We start from the raw sequence: 21,452 nt of genomic DNA, 5'->3' as shown, positions 1-21,452 counted from the left end.
GCCCGTTATCACATTGATGTCGATTTTGTCTTTTTTGTATCTCGAGCAATGTTTTGAATTTTGATTTGAATGTTTTTGACAACATACATTAATGTTGTGTTAATGTGCTAGTTTTTTTAAGAATTTTTCGACCATTTAAAAATATGCTACCGGGTTCGGAGCATCGGAAGCATCCTAGGGGTGGGAGTACTGGATATTCTCCCACATTACTAGGTGATAACACAAGATAAACAAAAGAAAGGACAACACCGTGTCTTTTTGAGGAGGTGTTTGTTTCTAGGGATTCTTTTGTGTAGGGACTAAAAAAAGTCTCTCTTAGAGACTTTTTTACCAAACGGAAGGGACTTTTTAGGGACTAAACTAGGCATTTGGGACTAAATGAAGAAGACTCTCAAGGAGAGTCTTTTTAGGACTTTTTGGGACTTTTCCAACAATGCCCCTCCATGCACTCATTGGCCCGCCACCCCATGGTGTTGTTTGATTGTTATTTTTCTATATACTAGGTGCAACATAGTCATTTAATAACTTTTAGGAAGGGACTAGGGACTTTTTAGTCTCTGAAAACAAACAGGAAGAGACTTTTTAGGGACTAGGAACTTTTTAGTTGGGACTAGAAAAAGTCCTAGAACTAGAGAACCAAACACCATCTGAGTCACGCGTATAACTCTTATCGGTAAATCAAAAAAAGGTTCGGCTGCCGCCTGCGCTGCTAACAGCTCCCTAACAGATGGAACAAACCAAAGCCAACAGCAAATAAACCTCCATGAAATTCACAGCAAAAGCTCCTGAAGAAACCCCAGCTAACAACAGGATGAGACCAACAAGAACCACCCAAAATCAGAAAACCATGGAATACAGCCCTCCAGGTCTTCAAGAGAAGTTGCATTTCCAAAGCAAATATAGGCTGAGTCGCTGAGAGGTTGTGTTTTTAGAGATGAAAAGCTATATTTTTGAAAGATTATCGGTTTAGCGATATGCTAGATAGGTTTTAATCAAAAACTTTTCACCTCAAATATAAGTTTTGAAGGTTCTCCTAGAGATGCCCCAGCATCCCACGGTCGGTTCCCTTAAATAGGCATATGTCGGTTCGTCGTGTCTACATCTAGATACATTCATTACTGCGATAAGTAATTCGGAACAGAGGGAGTATTTCCTTTCTGAACCCAAAGATTGTAGTCTTATGAAAACCAATTCTGCAGGAGTAGTCACAAGCAATCACCACATTGCCCGACAGACGGCTGCGAGACGATTGATTCTTGGCATGGTTGATTGAGGAAAAATGGATCTGCCCTTGGGATAGATAGATGCTACCCAACCAAGTTTGCATGATTGAGCAAAGTTGGATCTACTCTGGGAAGAATGCAGATTGGCGTACGTGCGTGTACCACGAACAGAGGAGCGTGAGGTTCAGTAACTTATTTCTTTGCTGATGCTGAAGCAAAATAGCAATGTCCCGAAAAAGTAGCCAGGAAAAGGGGAATCGCCGTTGCCGGGGATCGAACCCGGGTCACCCGCGTGACAGGCGGGAATACTTACCACTATACTACAACGACTTGATTGATTCCCCCTTGTTAATAACAATATTTGACCAGGTTCAGTAATATCGTGCGTCGAACGCCGAGCCGTAGAAAAATCTCGGAGGCTAAGAGTTAAGCGGCGATGAGCCATCAAAGACAACGAAAGAAGTATCTTCAGGCGAGCATATCCAATGGTGAAAAGCGGGGCATACAAAATATATTTTTTTGCGGCAACATACAAAATATCTTTGTCAAGCACTAAAAGAAATTAACCACATGAAACATGTGGTAAGCAATTCAAACAATTCAAAAAAAGGCACTAAAAGAAATTAAGATGAAGAACCAAGGATGCAGTTGAAGAAAAATACGTTCTAGTTTTTTTTGGCAGGAATGGATATGAAATTATTCTTACAGATTTCCTGTAGCTACCGCTAATGTGTGAAGTACTAGGGACTTCCTGCGCTCTTCCTCAAGTCAAACACAGTTTATCAAAAGACAATTTCTCGCATCCAGCACGCAGGCTTTGATCAGCCTCCTTCTCCGGGTTATGTGTCTTCAGCCTCCTTCTTCCATGTCTTCAGTATCATCATCATCGCCATCTCCCCCTGCTTCCAACATGAGTGCATCCCCTCTCCTCCTATCCCTACCTGACCGCAATCATGGCATCCATCACGCCAGCCAGCAACTCCTTCAACGGTTCAACAGCTTGAAGTACACTTTGTTTTACAATGGTAAATTGGTAAGTACTACAATGGGGGCATGATGCTAGCAATGGATATCTGCATGTCTCACAAAGTTGCCTGGTTCTGAAATCTCGCCAAATACAGCATTTACATCATGCAATACATGTGGATCAATGAATGTAACATTTTTCTAAAAACAAAATGAGAGAGTATTCGAAAGATGTAAGCTGTTATGTGATCTACTCAATGTGGTTTCGTAGCATATTCAGCATGTAACAAGGACCGGGAATTATAGAGATATATTTAAAATGGGACAAATATTCAGTTCCCATGCCAACAAAAAAAATACAGCCACACCCTTTGATTGCCTTGTACTTCAGCTACTCCAACGACATGTATTTCGGTACAGAAGGGGTAGTTGTCTAACATGATGTGCTATAGAAACTAGACCGACGGGGCATTTTAATTAAGAAGAAGGTGTGGGACATCCCGTTATAATAATCCACGAAATAAATTCCTCCCACATGATTCGAACTTGAGTAAGCCAAGGCGGACGGCCACGCTCTTGCGACTGGGCTAGACGCCCATCCACCCACCATGATATGCTATCTGTTAGAGTTATAATACAAGTCATGTACCTTTTTGTATTTATCCCGTTATATAAGGGGTTTCCTGCATATGTTTTACATATGTACATGTATATATATATATATATCGGCCTATGGCCTCATGGGAATACAAGTTGTATATTCCTAACATGGTATTAGAGCCTTAGGGGTTTTTTTCGCACGCGCAACTCGTGCTCTCGATCCAATCTACCGTCCACGCAGCTGTCGCCCTCCTTCTCTTGCGTCGTCGCTGTCTCGTCTGATCCGCAGGTCCGCCCCTGCTGCTATCTACCCGTCAGCAGCTCCAGCCCGAGCCCTGCCGTCCCGTCCGAGCTGCTCGCAGACGCTGTCGCTTGACGCGCCCGCTGCACGTAGACTCCGCCTCACGTGGAGCCGTGGGTGTGTTCGGCCTGCCTCCTGGTGCTAGATTCCTTTTGCTAGTCGCGTGAGTGCGCTAGCTGTGTGGTCCTCCGTCTGCCTTTCTGCGTCCTCGGCTGCTGCTGACCCGGCCGGATCCCACCTCTAGCTGCCAGCCGCCGGCAGGATCGATTGCCTGCTCGGATCTTAAAAAAAAAATGTCTGTTGCATCAGGATATGTTGCTGTTCTTCGCTGTCCTGTGATCTTTGATGGTACTAACTACACCGAGTTTACTGGCTTCATGCGCATTCACATGCGTGGCATCCGTCTCTGGGGTGTTCTTACTGGCGAGGTCTGCTGTCCGCCACGTCCGGTTCCTCCGGTTGCCCCTACTCCGCCGACTCCACTAGTTCTTCCTACGGATGCTAATCAGGCCGCCAAGGATGCGGCTAAGCTTGCTGATGACGCTGCTGATCGTGCTTATGATGAGAGGGTTTTGGCCTATGAGGAGGCTCTTCAGACGTATCATGGTGCTCTGTCTGTTTACACCCAGTGGCTTGATGATGATGCTCGTGCTGCAGCTGTTCTCACTGCTAGTGTTCTGCCTCAGTTTGCTTCTGAGTTTCTGGGTCTTCCTACTGCCTTTGAGATGTGGACCTGTCTTCGTCAGCGGTATGAGCCCTCTGGTGATGCCCTATACCTTTCTGTGGTCCGTCAGGAGCATGCTCTTTAGCAGGGTGACTCTACTATTGATGACTTCTATGCACAGAGTTCTGCTATCTGGCGCCAGCTTGATTCTCTCCGTAGTGCTGGTTGTCGTACTTGCCCCTGTTGTCAGGCTGTCCAGGCCAATTTGGAGTTTCATCACTTCTACGAGTTCCTGTCTCGGCTCCGTAAGGAGTTTGAGCCCTGGCATGCTCAGTTGTTTGCTCGTGGCCGTATTTCTCTCATGGAGGCGCTTTCTGAGATTCGTGCTGAGGAGACTCACTTACGTGGTGCTGATTTGCTGGAGGTTCCCTCTGTGCTCGCTACTCGGGCTTCTTCCATGCCCCCTGCTGCACCGACTCCTTCTCGCTCGAGTGCTCCGCCGCTCTTGCCCACTCCTTCTGGAGGCTCAGGTCGCCCCCGTCCACATTGCGACTACTGCAACAATGATGGTCATATTGAGTCCCAGTGCTACATGAAGAGGAAACACCTGTGTAAGGCGCGATCATCATCTTCAGGGACTTCGTCATCTACCTCGACAGCTTCAGCCATTGCTTTGACTGAACAGGATATTCTGAGACTTAAGCGTCTGCTCGCGGCTTCATGTTCTTCCTCGACGGGTATTGCTGGTTCTGTGACTGATGCTTCCCGACCTGAGCAACCACCCTCTACACAGTCAGGTACATCCCCATGGGTTCTGGACTCTGGAGCTTCTTTTCATATGTCTTCTCATTCTTCCACTTTGTCCTCTCTTCGATCGCTGGATTCTCCTGTTCATGTCTTAACTGCTGATGGTACTCCACTTTCTGTTGCTAGTAGAGGCAATCTTTCCACTCCTTCTTATTCTGTTCCTGATGTTGCTCATGTTCCTCGACTTACTATGAATCTGTTTTCTGCTGGTTAACTTACTGATTCTGGTTGTCGCGTCATCCTTGACGTTGACTCTTGTTTTGTCCAGGACCGTCGCACGCACACTCTGGTTGGGGCTGGCCCTCGCCACCGTGATTCTCAGGGTCTTTGGGAGTTGGACTGGCTTCATGTTCCTTCCGCTGCCACCACCATTGCCAGTTCCTCCGCTTCAGTCGCCTCCGTTACTGGTTCCTTCAAGCAGTGGCATCATCGACTTGGTCATCTGTGTGGTTCTCGGTTGTCGTCTTTAGTTCGTCGAGGTCTTCTGGGGTCTGTCTCAGGAGATGTCTCTTTAGAGTGTCAGGGTTGTCGTCTTGGCAAGCAGATTCAGTTACCATATCCACATAGTGAGTCAGTGTCTAAGCGTCCTTTCGATTTAGTCCATTCTGATGTATGGGGTCCGGCTCCTTTCGCTTCGAAACGTGGTCATAAATACTATATTATTTTCATAGATGATTTCTCTCGTTACACATGGCTTTATTTCATGACTTCTCGTAGTGAGGTGTTGTCCATTTATAAGCGTTTTGCTGCCATGGTTCATACTCAGTTCTCTTCACCCATTCGTGTTTTTCATGCTGACTCCGCTGGCGAGTATATCTCTAAGATGTTGCGTGGTGTTCTTGCTGAGCAAGGAACTCTCTCTCAATTCTCTTGTCATGGTGCTCATGCTCAGAATGGTGTGGCTGAGCGAAAGCATCGACATCTTCTTGAGACGGCTCGTGCATTGATGATTGCTGCCTCTCTCCCGCCTCATTTTTGGGCTGAAGCCGTCTCCACCTCCACCTATCTTATCAATATACAGCCTTCCGCTGCTCTACAGGGTGGTGTTCCTTTCGAGCGTCTTTTTGATCATTCTCCCGATTATTCGATGCTTCGCTTGTTTGGTTGTATTTGCTATGTTCTTCTTGCCCCTCGCGAACGCACCAAACTGACCGCTCAGTCTGTTGAGTGTGTCTTCTTAGGCTATAGTGATGAGCATAAGGGCTATCGTTGTTGGGATCCTATCGGTCGTCGGATGCGTATCTCTCGAGACGTGACTTTTGATGAGTCTCGTCCCTTCTACCCACGCCCATCTTCCTCGACTTTTTCACTGGAGGATATCTCTTTTCTCACTTTTCCCGACTCACCTATCACCCCCGTCGAGCCTGTGCCTATTCGTTCCACTCCCTCTACTTCTCCACCTCTAGTCGATTTGCAGCCACCATCTTCTCCGGTCTCCTCGCCTAGCATGTCACCGGATTCTACACCTTCATCTCCGGTGACTTCTTCGTCGCCACCCCTCGATTCTACCTTGGCGATTCCTCCTTCTATTGTTCCATCTTTTCCTCAGCATTACACTCGTCGTTCACGACCTGTGGATGCCTCTGTGGATGAATTGTCATCCTCCTCTCAGCCTCAGCCTACTTATGGCTTGCGTTCTCGTCCTCGTCCGCCTGTTGATCGCTTTGGATTTCCCACCGCTGGTGCTGCTGTTCTTGAGCCGACTTCTTATCATCAGGCTTTTGTTCATCCTGAATGGCAGTTTGCGATGGCAGAGGAGATTGCTGCTCTTGAACGCATTGGTACCTGGGATCTTGTTTCTCTTCCTCCCGGAGTCCGTCCCATCACTTTTAAGTGGGTCTACAAGGTTAAGACTCGCTCTGATGGTTCTCTTGAGCATCACAAAGCTCGTTTTGTGGCTCGTGGTTTTCAGCAGGAGCATGGTCGTGATTATGACGAGACTTTTGCTCCTGTGGCTCATATGACCATTGTTCGTACACTTCTTGTCGTTGCCTCTGCACGCCACTGGTCTATATCTCAGCTTGATGTTAAGAATGCCTTTCTTAATGGTGAGCTGCGTGAGGAGGTGTACATGCAGCCACCACCTGGGTATTCTGTTCCTGATGGCATGGTATGTCGTCTTCGTCGCTCTCTCTATGGCCTTAAGCAAGCCCCCCGCGCCTGGTTTGAGCGTTTTGCCTCTGTGGTCACTGCCGCTGGTTTTTCAGCAAGTGCTCATGATCCAGCATTGTTTATTCACATTTCTCCTCGTGGTCGGACTCTTCTTCTTCTCTATGTTGATGACATGATCATCACTGGGGATGACCCCGAGTATATTGCCTTTGTAAAGGCCCGTCTTAGTGAGCAGTTTCTTATGTCTGATCTTGGACCTCTTCGCTACTTTCTTGGGATTGAAGTCTCTTCTACCTCTGATGGCTTTTTTATATCCCAGGAAAAGTATATCCAGGATCTTCTTGCTCGTGCTGCTCTTACTGACGAGCGCATTGTTGAGACTCCTATGGAGCTCAATGTTCACCTCCGTGCTACTGATGGTGATCCTCTCCCTGACCCGACGCGTTATCGTCATCTTGTTGGCAGTCTTGTCTATCTAGCTGTCACTCGTCCGGACACCGGTTCATATTCTGAGTCAGTTCGTCTCTGCTCCCACATCGGTTCACTATAGTCATCTCCTTCGTGTTCTCCGATATCTTCGGGGCACGATTTCTCACCGTCTATTCTTTCCTAGTTCCAGATCTTTATAGCTTCAGCCTATTCGGATGCTACGTGGGCTAGTGATCCTTCAGATCGCCGTTCACTTTCTGCTTACTGTGTTTTTCTTGGTGGTTCTCTCATTGCCTGGAAGACGAAGAAACAGATTGTCGTTTCCCGTTCGAGTGCCGAGGCTGAGTTGCGAGCAGTGGCTCTTTTGACGGCAGAGGTGACCTGGTTACGGTGGTTACTTCAGGATTTTGGTGTTTCTGTCACTACACCAACTCTGCTCTTATCTGACAGTACAGGTGCTATTAGCATTGCGCGTGATCCTGTGAAGCATGAGCTCACCAAGCATATTGGTGTTGATGCTTTCTATGTGCGCGCTGGTGTGCAGGATCAGGTTATTGCTCTTCAGTATTTGCCTTCCGAGTTACAGTTGGCGGATTTCCTGACGAAGGCCCAGACTAGAGCACAACATGGCTTTTATCTCTCCAAACTCAGTGTTGTTCATCCACCATGAGTTTGAGGGGGGTGTTAGAGTTATAATATAAGTCATGTACCCCTTTGTATTTATCCCGTTATATAAGGGGTTTCCTGCATATGTTCTACACCTGTACATGTATATATATATCGGCCTATGGCCTCATGGGAATACAAGTTGCATATTCCTAACACTATCAACTGCAGATTATTTCCTGAAGTAACCCCGCCACATATGATGCTGGTTAAACTAAAGTACACGCGGTCAGCTACTCAGCTTCACAGTAGGGCTTTTAGGATGGAGACAACTAATCAAGTTACTGCCAATTTAATTTAGTGACAGTCTACACAGAACTAAGATGCATGATAATAACACTCAATGCTGAAAAGTGCAAGGTCACCAGGTAAGCAGAGTTCAAAGAATCATGCAGATGTGACATACATATATGAAATCCTCGACAGGAACAAAGAGTGCCCACTCAGATTCTACAGGAGAACTTGAGCTCCCAACAAAAGCTTCAGGTGCAGCCAGACCAGAAGAAAGACATGTTGGATACCCTATTGTGCAGGCACATAGATAGAGGAAAACAAAAGGTCAGCCTCCGGATGTTAAATCATGAAATAATAAGGAAAAGAAATATCATTTGTGATAGTTATACCTTGAAATAAGCTACAACAACGAATGGAGGAATTTATCAGTGACAGAAAACAGGAACCCCATCGCTCCAGGAGGACTGCAAACTTTCTGAATACTTAATACTTCGCTTAAACAACAATGTATTATGCTTCATTTTATTCCAACTCGTTCCGGTTCTGCTCCACAAAAATGAAGCATAATACTCGGCACTCAATTCACTTCGACAACACATGATTCTAACTACGTTGCAGCACATGCATTCACTTTGTGCTATACGCTGTTTTAAAAGGAAACCCTAACGGACACACCTACGCTTCCTAGATGGCCTGTGATTGGCAATTTACCGAGGTATCCTCTGTCTGAAGTCCCCATGTCGGTCAGGCTGGTGGTACAAACAACAAAGGCACCCTGGACGCCCATCACTCATCCCGTTTGTCTGGTAAGGGGCCATGCAGGTCTGATGCTAAACTTGCCTTCCCAGACAAAACCTCTGTGCTCCCGTACCGGCATTCCGCATCTCCTTTGGTTAAAGGGCCAAGAAATGAATAAAGCGAGACATAACCCAGCAAATAGAACAGTGTCCGTTACTTCATTTGAGACGTTTCCCGTGAGTCGATTTTGGTTACTAAAAGAGGCAGTGTCCAAGAAATAGCTTTCGACTTTCCCTTTTCCTTTAAATAGACGGTACCTTGGCATTGCTGATGTGACTTCATGATGGCAACACCATCGAAAATCAAAACCCTCCAGATTTACTTCACTTTTACCTTTTGCTTTTATCTCCTTTGTTCTCTCTGTCTTGTCCTTTTCTTTATCTCTGCATCTTATCTAATTCTATCGTCCTGTACACTCATCCCCTAGGTTCTCACTTTAAGCATCTTCTCCTTGCTTCTTCATGGAGGCAGATGACCTTCTTATATTAAAAAAATGAAGGTGGGCTTACAGTACTCACTTGCATACAGCTCCGGCTTCACTTCTTCAACCAGAGGAGATAGAGCTCTGGCCACCATGGCAGGGCTCGGCACCGGGGCGGGAGCTCCTGTTGTGAAGGTGTACCATGAGAAGTCCATGATCCTACCCGATGTGTCGAGGGTGCTTGCTTGCCTGTACGAGAAAAACATCGAGTTTGAAACTGTGAAAGATTCGTACAAGGACATACTCAGACTCCAGGTACTTGCTGTCTTAGTTTTTTGGAATGCCCAGATTGTACAAGCAGCAGTTGCTTGAGTCTGTGCAAGTTGATCTCACATCAACTTCTGTTTTTCTTCTCTGCCTCTGTTGCAGTCAACGAGGAGTGTTCCAGTTCCATTCTACGACGGACCCACATTTCGACAAGGTAACACTGCATGTTACATAGCTCAGCCATTATGATTAGTTGTTAAGCATGTGTGGTTACAAGAAAGTTGGTTCGTTTACAAGTTATATACACGCTCACCCAAATGATATAGCCTCCTGTGATCCTGTCTCAAGACTCTCAACATGCATGCATGCCTTGTAGCTAGGAAAGGTTGATGCAACAACACCCACCTGAACCCAGTGAGATAAATTCAGGTTATACCTTGTGAATCAGCCCTGCAAAAAACAATTGTTGCAAAAATTAAATAGAATTGACATAACAAACAATAGTTTGAGATCTAAGAAGGTTTTGACAGGGGGTTCATGGCTGGCAATATAACATGCTTAGCTGCTAATATATTTCTTTAGCATTCTGGTTTCCAAAGCAACACCCCCTCTCATTTCCGTGTGCAAATTGGAGTGAAAATAGTCAGGATTTCCTCCACATCATAGTTTGTGCATACCAGTGTATTCCTGCTTATCAATATCTAAACTAGTCAAGCAGAATGTAGTAGGGGATATTATACTTAATAGGTTCCTAGTGTGTGTGTCAATGCTAACGATTATGATAATATTATTATTTAATCAACAAAGCTTTCTCTTGGCTATAAAAATATTGCAGGCAGCACTAGCCTCAAATTGCTCCATCACCATGGTTTGTAAATGAAATGCAACACCATATGGATTATCTCGTAAACATCCTATGGAAATGAATAGCTTCATGAAGCTCTTCAGTAGAAACACTGAAAAAATAATTAACATTTCAAATATAAGTATATCATGGTTTTGCAATTTTGCTAGTAAGTCTAAAATGATGTGCTTTCCGTGTACTAATCCTAAGAATTAATAACTACACTATCTCAGTTTTTACTGTGAAGTTTATGCAGGACTTTTCTAATAGATACTCAGTAACCAGAATAATAAATGATGCAACTTCGATCAGAAATTCAGAATACAGCACTAATCCATCTTCTAAACTGCAGAGTCAAGAGCAATCTGCCGCTATATAGCAGAAACCTACGAGCAGCGTGGGTATCCTTTCCTCCTGGGGAAGGATGTCCTTGAGAGGGCTTCCATTGAACAATGGCTCCGGCATGAGGAGCATGCCTTCGATCCTCCGAGCCGGGCATTGTTCTGCCACCTGGCCTTCCCTTTCCCTGACGAAGACATGAGTGACATCGACAGGGAGAAGAGGAAGCTGGAAGAAGTCCTGGAGGTTTATGAGCAAAGGCTTGGCGAGAGCGAGTTCCTTGCTGGGAACAAGTTCACTCTTGCTGACCTTGTTCACCTACCAAACACCCATCACATAGTGACATCCGACGAGTTCGCCTACCTGTATGACTCGAGGAAGAACGTGCAGAGGTGGTGGAATACAATCTCTGCACGGGACTCTTGGCAGCAGGTGGTGAGGGATATGCAGGACGTGGAGGAGCAGTACCAAATGGAAGAACTGGAGCAGCAGCAGCAGCAGCAGCAGCAGCAGCAGCAGCTGGAGCAGCAGTGGCAGTGGCAGCCAGAAGGCCCAGAACCACCGGCAACATATAGCGGCCGCACCATCCGCATAGACCCTCGAAAGCAGACAGGCACAGAGTCAAGGACAATACTGGTTCCGCCACCCAGCGGCGGTACTATATCATCCTCGTCTTTCACAGTTCAACCTCTCCCCGCAGAAACAACCTCTCATGGTCAAAATTCACCTGGCCAAATAAAAGAAAGTAACTTCTTTACTACCACCGAGAAAACACCAGCACCCTCAAAGCAAAGAAGTCCCACCACTCAGAAACCACCTAGCAGTGTTCAAAGCACCACGAGTAACTTCTTTACCCCAGCAGCCCCTCCTAGCACCACCAAAATGTCTCAGAGAACTGATACCGACAAATCCACCTCCAAAGATGCCTCATCTCCAACCAGACCCGGTCAAGGATCATCCAAAAAAGCTCCTGATAAGCTCCATCTCTCTGATGATGAGGCGGCAACCCTTAGCAAACCTACGCTTTCACAAGAAGCCCCCAAACCCACCAACAAAACTCCATATGCACAACAGCCCTCTGAGCAAGTGAAGAAGGCCGCAGCTGATAAAAAAGATGCTGCTCATTTGCCAAAGCAGGTGGCATTCAGAGACATTCAAAATGAAACAAGCCGTGGTGCCAAAGACAGCACTAAAGAAGGTAGAGAGGCTGATCAAAAGAGGGCTGCAACAGCACCAACCAGGGGACTACCTCCAGGTTCTCAAAATACCCCTCAAGCACCATCAGCTGATCTGAGAGTATCTGACTCGGCACCAATGAAAGAGGGTGTCATTAGTGAAGATGACCAGTTCTCAACTAAGAGGCTCAGAAAAATGCTTGAGCAAAGTGATCCAGCAGTACTCAAACCACAGTCAACAGATATGCAACCCCCTCCAGTACAGGCAGCTGGCGCAAGAGATCCTCAAACTCCAATCACAGCTGATGAAAGGAGAGCAACTTCACCACCGAAAGGAGGAATGGCTGCAGATGATCGTGGTGCCACTGAGCCACGAAAATCACCATCCACCAATGAGCAACAACCATCCCCACGGATGCCAAGCCAATCACCAGCTGGTGAAAGTGCAGCACCTGCACCACTGCAAGCACCAGCATCTGATGGGAATAAGCCGATATCTTCTAAGGATAGTAGCAAGCAAACAAATGAAACATTATATTATCGCAGCTCAGAAACATCCAGAGAAATGCCATCATCAGCCACTGAGAAGAGCATGAGACAACAGCAGCTGCAAAGTGACAGGTCCATTATATCGCCGCAAGACATTGGGAAGCAAGGTTCTGAAGCTGCACCACCGGTGTCTGGAACCGAGAAACTTGGGAGAACTCCAGGACAAGATTTACTAGAGTCTCAGGAACAAGCCTCCCCTGATACTCAGCAAGTGAAAAACAACAGAAATAACAGCAAATCGGATGGCTCAAGCAAACCCACCCAGTTTGACGGTAATAAAGGTGATGTCCCCGAGTCACAGACGGGTGGCCCGTCAACCAACCTATAACACATTTCTATCACGTCATCTGGTTGCAGCTTCGTTGTTATCGTCTTATCTACCTCCCTAGTTTAACATACTCGTTAATAAGGTCCATTATCTGTCACCTTTGGACCAAACCATGCCAGCCAATTTGTCTACTCCACCTGGTATATCGTTACTACTTTTCGATGGTGCATTTCTTTGCTGTTCTTTTCCTGAAAAATGACTTGTTTAGATGCTCCTTGCATTAGTATTGTTTTGAATAATGTGAGTGCAACATTTTGTTCTACATAAGAACCATATGCCTTTGTATTTATCCATATGTGTTCACCTTAGTGATGTGCTTGTATTGAACTTCTGGGCTTCTTTGAAATCATACCTGTTCTGGATAGGCCTAGCTTGCAGCCCCTAAAAGGGGACAGGCTAAGTTACACAGATGCTCGGCAGGCTATAAACGAAAGGCAAACAAGAAAATATATGGAAAAAATTGATACACTGGTAGGAGTATGATTTATGATCACAGTTGCAAATCCACACTTACTGTAGGAACAAATCTGAATTTGGTTAACATTTTTTATAGTCAAGTCAAGTGTGGGTATATATGTTATCAACACCATAACAAACAGCAGAGCAGGAATGAACACAACAGCACTTACCAAAAACTTATTCAACCCACGCCAAGGTTCCAGCAAAACAGTCACACTCAACAGTTTGATGCTACCCCTGGATTGATGTTGTACCTGGAAGATAAATCATATGAATCAGGCCCACTTCCTTGAGGATGCACGTCTCCCATGGTACTATTCCCTTTGCCTCCTCATTTCTGGAAGCAAATCCAACTTGAGAGCTTTGTTGGAAAACAGAGCAGAATGAGCTACCACTTGGACTTATACACAGATTACTTGTACAGGTCTCCTGCCAAAAGAACACAAAGCCGCATCCAATTGTCGCCGTGAGAGATTTTTCTTTTGATGGTGTGCTAAACATTTAGATTGGGGTAATAAGCTCATGAAACCGGAGCTTCTTGCCTACCAATTGCATTGAGACTATGTTCAAGCGAACCTTCCTCTCACTCATTCTCATGTGTAAGACCAGAAGGCAACAGTTCATCCAAGCAGAAAAAAATGCTGTTTCCAGAGCATTTGTTGCCAGTTCTGAATTTCCTTTCCCCAAAGACAGGATCAAAGATCGAGCTCCTACTCCTAGAAAACAAGCTACAGGCTCTAATTGTACAAACAGATTCTGCTCCTACACTCCTGTTACGCAGAGGAGGGAGAGGCGGCTGGGGGCGCGTCTATGCGCCGCCCGCAGCGAGCCACACACGCTAGCTGGTAGTGGGCCGGCCCAGCTACGACATGGTCCTGTCACGTTGACGTTATGAAGACATCACGCGTGTTTTTTCTTTGTTCCCTTTGTTTATATTTTGGAAAAAAACAAAATATATTATATTGTAAAAGAAGTAAATGTGACTAAAAGATGTAAATGCGGTGTATAAAGAATGTCCGCCCCACTTTTAGAAAATGTTTCTACCATTCAAATAAAGCATGAACGTTTAAAAAAATGTTGTCGAGTTTCAAAAATGTGTACGTGACATTCTTCAAAAAAATATACAATGTAAAATAAATGTTCGCTAATTCAAAAACATATTTTGTACCATTCAAAAACAATGTCAATGTGTATCACATTTAGAAAAATTTGCTCACGCGTTTCAAACAACATGTTTGTGTCACTTTTGGAAAATGGTTTATCCGGCATAAAAAAATGATAGCATAGTTCAAAAAAAACTTCAACGTGTATTTGGAAAAATGATTAAACACATATTCTAAAAAATGTTCGAAACAAGTGTTTAAATAAACATGAAATCATATATTTTGAAATTTTAAACGTATATAAAAATGTTTTAGATGTATACAAAAAAATGTACAATGTGTATGAACGAAGTAGAAAAGAAAACATATATTTCGCAAAAAATGTTGATCATGTATTTCATAAATGCTAAATGAGTACAACAAAAAATTCATGCTATGTACGAAAAATGTAGACATGTATTTCAAAAAAAAAAGACAAATATGACGAAACCAAAGAAAGAAACAAAAAAACCAGTGGGAACAGAAGAAAGAAACACAAAACCGATGAAAAGCAAAGAAAGAAAGAAAGGAAGGAAGGAAAAAAAGGGAAAGGGAAAGGAAACCCCGGAAACAGAGAAAACTATGTAGTACAAACGTTGCAAAAACTAGGGAAAAACCAACAGGAGACAAAACTCCGCTCACTGGGCTGGCCCGATGGTCCCACGCTCGCAGAAGATTCCTAATAGAAATTGGTACTGGCTAGATATTAACTCTCACAGGACGAGGCAGTCTGCAGGAGATGTGAGTGAGAGGGGAATGGACTGCGGGGGCCAGAGTCAGGCTCAACGGGCCCTCCAACCGAGTTTTCCAGGGTTTTGACGAGGCTTTCACGGGCCACTGCGGGAACCGCGATCCATCGTTCGCTTGACTCATGTTTCATCTTGACCTATCCTCAAAAAAAATGTTTCATCTTGACCGAACGGCCACAACAAAAGGGGCGATGTGGTCTTCTCTTGGCAGATGGTGTAATGTTGGATCGTGTTGGTCGGGCCCGCGGGCACAGAATTTTGGCCCCGTACATGCCTGACATGACACGTGAATAAAAAGGGTTGGAACGGCCCATTGGAATAATGTTGATCCCCAAGGTCAGACCTTAAGATCGGGCTCGGGCATGACACGACCCTTTTTATCGTGGCACCTTTTTAGGGTTGTTTTGGCCTTTTTTTAATGTTTTGTTGCCTCTTTAGGACTGTTTTGGCCTTTTAAGGGTTATTTCGGCTCTTTTAGGGCTCTTTCGGCCCTTTAAGCGTTGGCCGGCATGCAGTCGTTTCATGTTGGGCCGCCCCTTTTTAACTCGTGTGCCAGGTCGATCCTTAAAGCCAGGCCGACGTGGGTCGTGTCATGTCAGGCCTTCTATAATCAGGTGAGCCTCGCTTTTTATGTACATTGATGATACTAACAACGTAATACCCCGTGCGTGTATTAAACCATATTTCATCTAGACCGCCTGGAGTTCGCATGCTCCTCCAAAATGCAAACTTTTTGTTTGGCTGGCCATCTAAGGTTCATTTTGAAAATCATGCGAATCAAAGAGGACCTAAAAGCCGTGCACCCTCCCGCACTCCACCATAACCATAGCTGCACCGCACTGCTTGACTGGTAGCTATCAACCAATGATGTGAACCAAGAGACATCTATTTTCCTATTCCTATTCATGGGACTATGCAGGACATCTTATTTTCTACAAGTTTCCCAGCCCTATAATATTTCTTACCCTCTGAACCAAAGGAGGCCTAAAGACTTTTAGAATATCGGTTAAAGATGTCATGAAAGGGCTGCTCTACCTGGCACCGCATAACTGCCATTCAATAGAGCAAGAGCTCCTTCCATTGAAAGGGATTCTATACAATTTTTGAAGGATTAGAGTTCTTAGAATTTTTTTTCCTATGTTGATTGTCTAATTCATACTAGTGGTTGGGGGCCACCATTACGAGTCGCTTAAGAGGAAGTTGTGCGGGTGTTCTCCATCTTAAAAAAACCCATCTCCATCTAATATAAACTTTCTCGCATTACGGGGCACATCACAGCCATCTCAAAAAGAAAAACAAGCCGAGAAAAGCTTTGCTCAAAAAGAAAAAGGGAAAAGTCTCACTCCATCTTCTAAAAATAATCTCTAAAATGAAAAATCAAAAACTTTCTTAATGGGTTTAATGATAGAATGCGTCATGTGGCATAGCTGGCTGATCGCCCTTTCAATGCGCCTTAACGGGTTTAATGATAGAATCATATAGGAAATTTTTATATGCGATTATGTGTACTACATTTATTAGAAATCTAGAATCCACTTTAACCTTCTTTTTACAATTTTTGTTTTCTCTTTTGGCATCAGACATTTTGTGTTACTCTCATAGAATTCAAATGGGCGTGCCACTTTTAATCATGTACTATTTTTCTTGTCACTACGTTGTGAGAATCCTTCGAGTCAACTAGGGCCTAGCACCCTGCCGCACCCCACGAGCCTATCTATGGCTGCGCGGTGCAGCTATGGCAATGGCAGGCACGGCTAGCCACGCACGCCACCTTTTTACTCCTCCACTGGCCGCTGCCAACCAATAACTCACCAGCTGCCGCTTCTTTTACCGTGCTCACTCCGCTCACTCCACCTCTCGCACCCACGCCAGAAACAGGGCCGGGCTTCTTCCAGGATGCAGGTTGCGGCCGGCTGCGAGGGCTCGCCGGCGGCGACGGAGGGGGGCGACCAGCAGAGCTCCAAGAAGCCGAGGCTGGCCGCCGAGCCACTCCTCCTCCATGCACCGGTGAAGCAAGAGATGGCCGTGCTCCAAACGGCCGGAGACGGGGCCGCGGTCGTGGCGGCGGACCACGGCTCCAGGATGGAGATCGCCGTGAAGATGGACGTGACCCTGCTCCATTGCCCCCTCTGCATCACCCCCTTGAAGCCCCCCGTCCTTCAGGTTCGCCTCCCTCGTTTCTCTCAAGTGTTGGGTTCGATCCGCTACAGCAGCTAGTATTTGATCTCTCCGGCCGGTCCGCGCAGTGCAAGGGCGGGCACGTGGCCTGCGGCGGCTGCCTCGTGGAGCCCTGCGCGGAGTGCGGCAGCGCCTTCGACGTCCGCAGCACGGTGATGGACGCCGTCGTCTCCTCGACCACGGCCGAGTGCGACCACGACGGCTGCGGGCGCTACGTCACCTACCACGAGCTCGACGGCCACCGCGGCGAGTGCCCGCACGCGCCCTGCGACTGCGCGGTCCGCGGCTGCGGCTTCGTCGGCCCGGCGCCGGCGCTCCTCGGCCACCTCACCGCCCTCCACTCGATGCCGGTCCACAACTTCCAGTACGGCAAGGTCCTCGCGCTCCAGCTGCCGGCGACGCTGGAGCCGCGGGGCCTGCTGGTCGGGGACGAGGACGGCCGCGCGTTCCTCATGGTCGGTGGCGCGCTCGGCTCCGGCGCGGCCGTGTCGGCGGTGTGCGTCAGGGCGGAGGCCATGCTGTGGCCGCGGTACACGCTCAAGGTGTGGGCGAGCGGGCCGGCGCCGGCGCCGAACCGCAAGGCCGACACCGTCATGGCGGAGATCGAGGTGGCGAGCAGCAGGGCGCCCGGCGCCGTCGCCGTCGAGGAGCTGGCGTACCTGGCGGTGCCGCCCAAGTTGCTGGTCGGGGCGGGGGCGGCCCGGCGGATGTCCCTCAAGATCCGCATTGACAAGTTCACCTCCTGATGACAGGATTGCATGCACTACGCTTAGTCAGTAACCAATGCAGGGTTTAGGTTAGCTTGGAAAGGGTCTCGTGCGTTGGAGATGATGGGTTTTGGTTGCAATTTAGTAGCAGTACTTCAACATCAGACTTTGCAAATTTCCAACGGTGAAAACTACTACATATTTTGTGGCCGTTGGATTTGTTGCAAGATGTTTCCATGCCTATATATGTTTATTAAGTTATGCATTGTGTGAGGGTTCATAACTTTAGTGCTCCAAGCATTTTCATTTGCATTTGTGATTTGGGTGTTAGTATAGGTCATGAAGATTGAAGAGAACTTAATTAATGCGGAGGTTGGGTAAACTGTTATGTTGTTAGAGTCAGTGAAAATTGCGCATTTGCTAAGGTATTGCCCATTGTTGTTTACAAAATATTAAGTGAGCGGAACACCAAGTTAACAAAGCGAAACAAATTGTTCTTTTTTCACCCACACATATTCGTAACCTTTTACGTGTGTAAATTATTTGCCGGCCCACTCGAACCACCCTTATCCTTCGCGCGGATGGCCCGGTCACGAAAATCCAACCCAACCGAACCACCAAACGTCCATGATGTCCGACACCCCTCAAATCAGCACATATCTTAGGGGCAGATATGGGGAGGCTCGGGTGTGTTTGTCATGTTGGATCTGCCCAAGCTGGCTCACCCTGACCCCATATATATCCCCTTCCTTTTCACATCGGGGCGAAACCCTGGCCACTCCACTTCCGCTCCGCCCCGCTCTGATCCAACCGCAGCTCGTCTCCGGCATGGCAGGCGATGAGGAGTTTGTCATCCGCCTGGCTCTTCGTTAGTCCAGGGAGGAATCCGTCCGAGCTCCGTCATTCGAGTCATTTCGACGGGAATTCATTGTGTCCGGCAAGTGGGCACTAGCAGCTCGAGGCGCCCGACCGTGGCGGCTCCGAAGCTAGCAAGTGACCTACAGGCGCTCCGTCCGAGACATTCAGACGAATTCTTTCCCATTATACTACTTCCAGTCCTTTTTACTCTCCATACAACAACTTCGTAAAGTTTGATCATATTTGTATGAAAAGATATCAACATCAACAACATTAAACTTCATAAAATGCATGACACATCTAATGATATTAATTTTCGTATTGTGAATGCTGATATTTTTTATAAAGTTTGTCAAACTTTATGAATATTGACTTCAGACAAAATCTTATGTGCAAAGTAAAAAAGACCGGAGAGAGTACATCTGACGTGATGAGTTGGCATAGTTATATATTCAGAGAATTTGAGTTAGTGAAAATCGACTGTTTAGGTATACATGATTAGTAATTAAATCAAAAGGGAAAATATACTTTCTCCATCAAGGAATTACTTAATGTTTAAACGGATGTTCACGACGGAAGTAAACGTACAGCGTCAAGTCGCCACTCCCCTATGGCTGCAGCTACGGCACTGCCGCAACGTCAGGCACTGGCATGGTTAGCGACGCACGCCACATCTTTCTTTTTTTTTACTACTACTGTCGAATCAAATCGTCCGGTGAACCGGGGCGTATATCGATCTACAGTATCTGCATACGAAAATCCATCCGATATCGTTTGCTCCCGAGCTACAATAAATTCAAAAAAAGTTACTAGAAAAATCTCCACTTCTCAAAAGAGTGGATTACACTACCGGTGTTTGAAATTGACCAAGAGAAGTCACTTTAGTACTGGAATCTGTGGCATACATTGAGTGGGTGTCGGAACTTGGCTCGGGCGTGCATGTACGGTGCAAATTGTGTTTGGATATGAAAACGATGCTGATGAGGCGCGCCAGTGTGGCACGGGACCCACGATGAATGACTAGACAATGGAGATGAGATGTGTGGTGTGGCCTGTTATTTTACAAAAACCGCACTTGAATTGTTTTTCATGGAAAAGCCCCCAACAAAGTGAGTTCCGTTTGTCATTACAAAAGGGGAAATTAACACACACAAAATGCGGCAATGAGGAACCAAACTCGAGACCTACGAGCCACACACACACGCACAATTTTGAATTCTCTTTTTAATATATTTTTAGTGAAATCTCAAAAATATGATACCGATTTAGAAGATATCATTTGTATAACTTTGTCGTCCTTCCCTAAGCAGAAGAATGACTCTTTGTACTCGCATGGGCCGAAGAGCCCCTTTTCGTCCATGTGTGGACCAAAGAGCACTCTTCTTTCCAGGAAAGATCGAAGAGTGAGTCTTCCTTCATCATGTAAACGAAAATATGAAGAACCACGATACCTCACGCAAAATCACACCCCCTTCGACCTGGAGCTCCCCTTGCCGAATCCTCACGCCAACTGAACTTTATCGATTATAAAAACCCATTTAGACGAAGAATAGCTTTTCTTTTGCGGGTGAGACGAAGAATAGCTTTAACGATGCATCAGGGAGAATGAATTATGTCGATTGGTCTACACCAACCATCCCAAGCCTACATCATGCACGGTGAGTAATATTCCAATTACTCTCACACATCTACTCATCTAGACACTGCCAACTTCATAGACATTGTCCCTCATACTATTCTTGTCACTCGTCGCGCACACCATGACTTGTCATATCCTAGGACGTGAACCGGATGTTTCCAACTTCGACAAATACAAACAATTTGAAGAGGGGTAATTCATATGATGTTGATGACATCTAGATGAATAGATGTGTGCAATTAATTCAAAAATATCTCATTGAGGATGATGTAGAAATACGGTGATCAATGTAGATTGAAAGGCAAAATTCGTCCTCCACAATGCATGATTCAAGTGGTTCTTCATCTGAATGGATTCTCCTCGTCGATCTAGTCCTCATGACACGATGGTTTGACCAAGAGGTGCTATGGTGTATATGGGACATGCACATGCTAGGTGGATGTCCACTCTTTCATGTGTTACATGAACTCTTCCTCTATTAAGTGAAGGAAAACCACTCTTCCTCGTTTTAAATGGACCAAGACCTACACTTCGGCCTTCCTACGGAGGAAGAGTGATCTTCCGCCCAAACATGAACGAAAAGGGCCTCTTCTACCCATGTGTGGACAGAGAGTCGTAATTCGGCATAGGGGAGGACGATCAGTGTATATAATTGAGATTTATTAAATTGGACCCATAGTTTCAAAAGTTGTATAAGAAAAACATTTTTTTTATAAAAAATCCATTGCTTTTTTCTGTCCGGTATAGATAAATAACTTAATTTACTATAATCGAGAAGCTCACTAGGCTTAAATGGTCTGCAGTTAGTGCAGCCCATTTTGCACATGTTAGTTTCTTAAGATATTTGTAAAACATATATAAGTAATAAAAATAATCTTTGAATATTTGTGTCTTATAAATATCATACATATAAATGTTGATTAGTAAATTTAATCATTTTAATATACAGTCTTAGATTAAAATAAAAAATGTTCACGCATTATTTTAAAAATACTCA

The 21,452-nt window shown here is 45.8% G+C and overlaps 2 protein-coding genes and 1 non-coding gene across 3 annotated transcripts; 2 read left to right on the top strand and 1 right to left on the bottom strand.

The window, feature by feature from the left end:
• Window positions 1-1,481: 1,481 nt before the first annotated feature.
• TRNAD-GUC (transfer RNA aspartic acid (anticodon GUC)) lies at window positions 1,482-1,553 on the bottom strand. Its single transcript has one exon. It is a non-coding gene; the product is annotated as a tRNA-Asp (tRNA).
• A 7,713-nt stretch (window positions 1,554-9,266) lies between these two features.
• LOC123060030 (proteoglycan 4) lies at window positions 9,267-13,031 on the top strand. Its single transcript, XM_044482588.1, has 3 exons — window positions 9,267-9,536; window positions 9,651-9,702; window positions 10,685-13,031. The coding sequence occupies exons 1-3, from the start codon at window positions 9,294-9,296 to the stop codon at window positions 12,721-12,723; spliced, it is 2,334 nt and encodes a 777-aa protein (XP_044338523.1). The 5' UTR covers window positions 9,267-9,293; the 3' UTR covers window positions 12,724-13,031.
• A 3,816-nt stretch (window positions 13,032-16,847) lies between these two features.
• LOC123057730 (E3 ubiquitin-protein ligase SINA-like 4) lies at window positions 16,848-18,241 on the top strand. The gene is made up of 2 exons (XM_044480638.1): window positions 16,848-17,236; window positions 17,320-18,241. Exons 1-2 carry the CDS (start codon window positions 16,970-16,972, stop codon window positions 17,995-17,997), a joined length of 945 nt encoding a protein of 314 aa, XP_044336573.1. The 5' UTR covers window positions 16,848-16,969; the 3' UTR covers window positions 17,998-18,241.
• Window positions 18,242-21,452: the final 3,211 nt, after the last annotated feature.

Source organism: Triticum aestivum, chromosome 3A (genome assembly GCF_018294505.1).
Source record: "Triticum aestivum cultivar Chinese Spring chromosome 3A, IWGSC CS RefSeq v2.1, whole genome shotgun sequence".
Classification (NCBI taxonomy): domain Eukaryota; kingdom Viridiplantae; phylum Streptophyta; class Magnoliopsida; order Poales; family Poaceae; genus Triticum; species Triticum aestivum.
The sequence above is the reverse complement of the archived record's forward strand: the minus strand, read 5'-3'. Positions and strand labels throughout refer to the sequence as shown.

What these genes read in the sequence shown, in the direction of transcription:
- LOC123060030 (XM_044482588.1), top strand. Translation starts at nt 9,294, where the DNA reads ATGAAGGTGGGCTTACAGTACTCACTTGCATACAGCTCCGGCTTCACT. An exon ending in AGGACATACTCAGACTCCAG is followed by an intron (nt 9,537 to 9,650) that starts GTACTTGCTGTC and finishes CCTCTGTTGCAG; the next exon opens with TCAACGAGGAGTGTTCCAGT. An exon ending in CGGACCCACATTTCGACAAG is followed by an intron (nt 9,703 to 10,684) that starts GTAACACTGCAT and finishes TCTAAACTGCAG; the next exon opens with AGTCAAGAGCAATCTGCCGC.
- LOC123057730 (XM_044480638.1), top strand. Translation starts at nt 16,970, where the DNA reads ATGCAGGTTGCGGCCGGCTGCGAGGGCTCGCCGGCGGCGACGGAGGGG. An exon ending in TGAAGCCCCCCGTCCTTCAG is followed by an intron (nt 17,237 to 17,319) that starts GTTCGCCTCCCT and finishes CGGTCCGCGCAG; the next exon opens with TGCAAGGGCGGGCACGTGGC.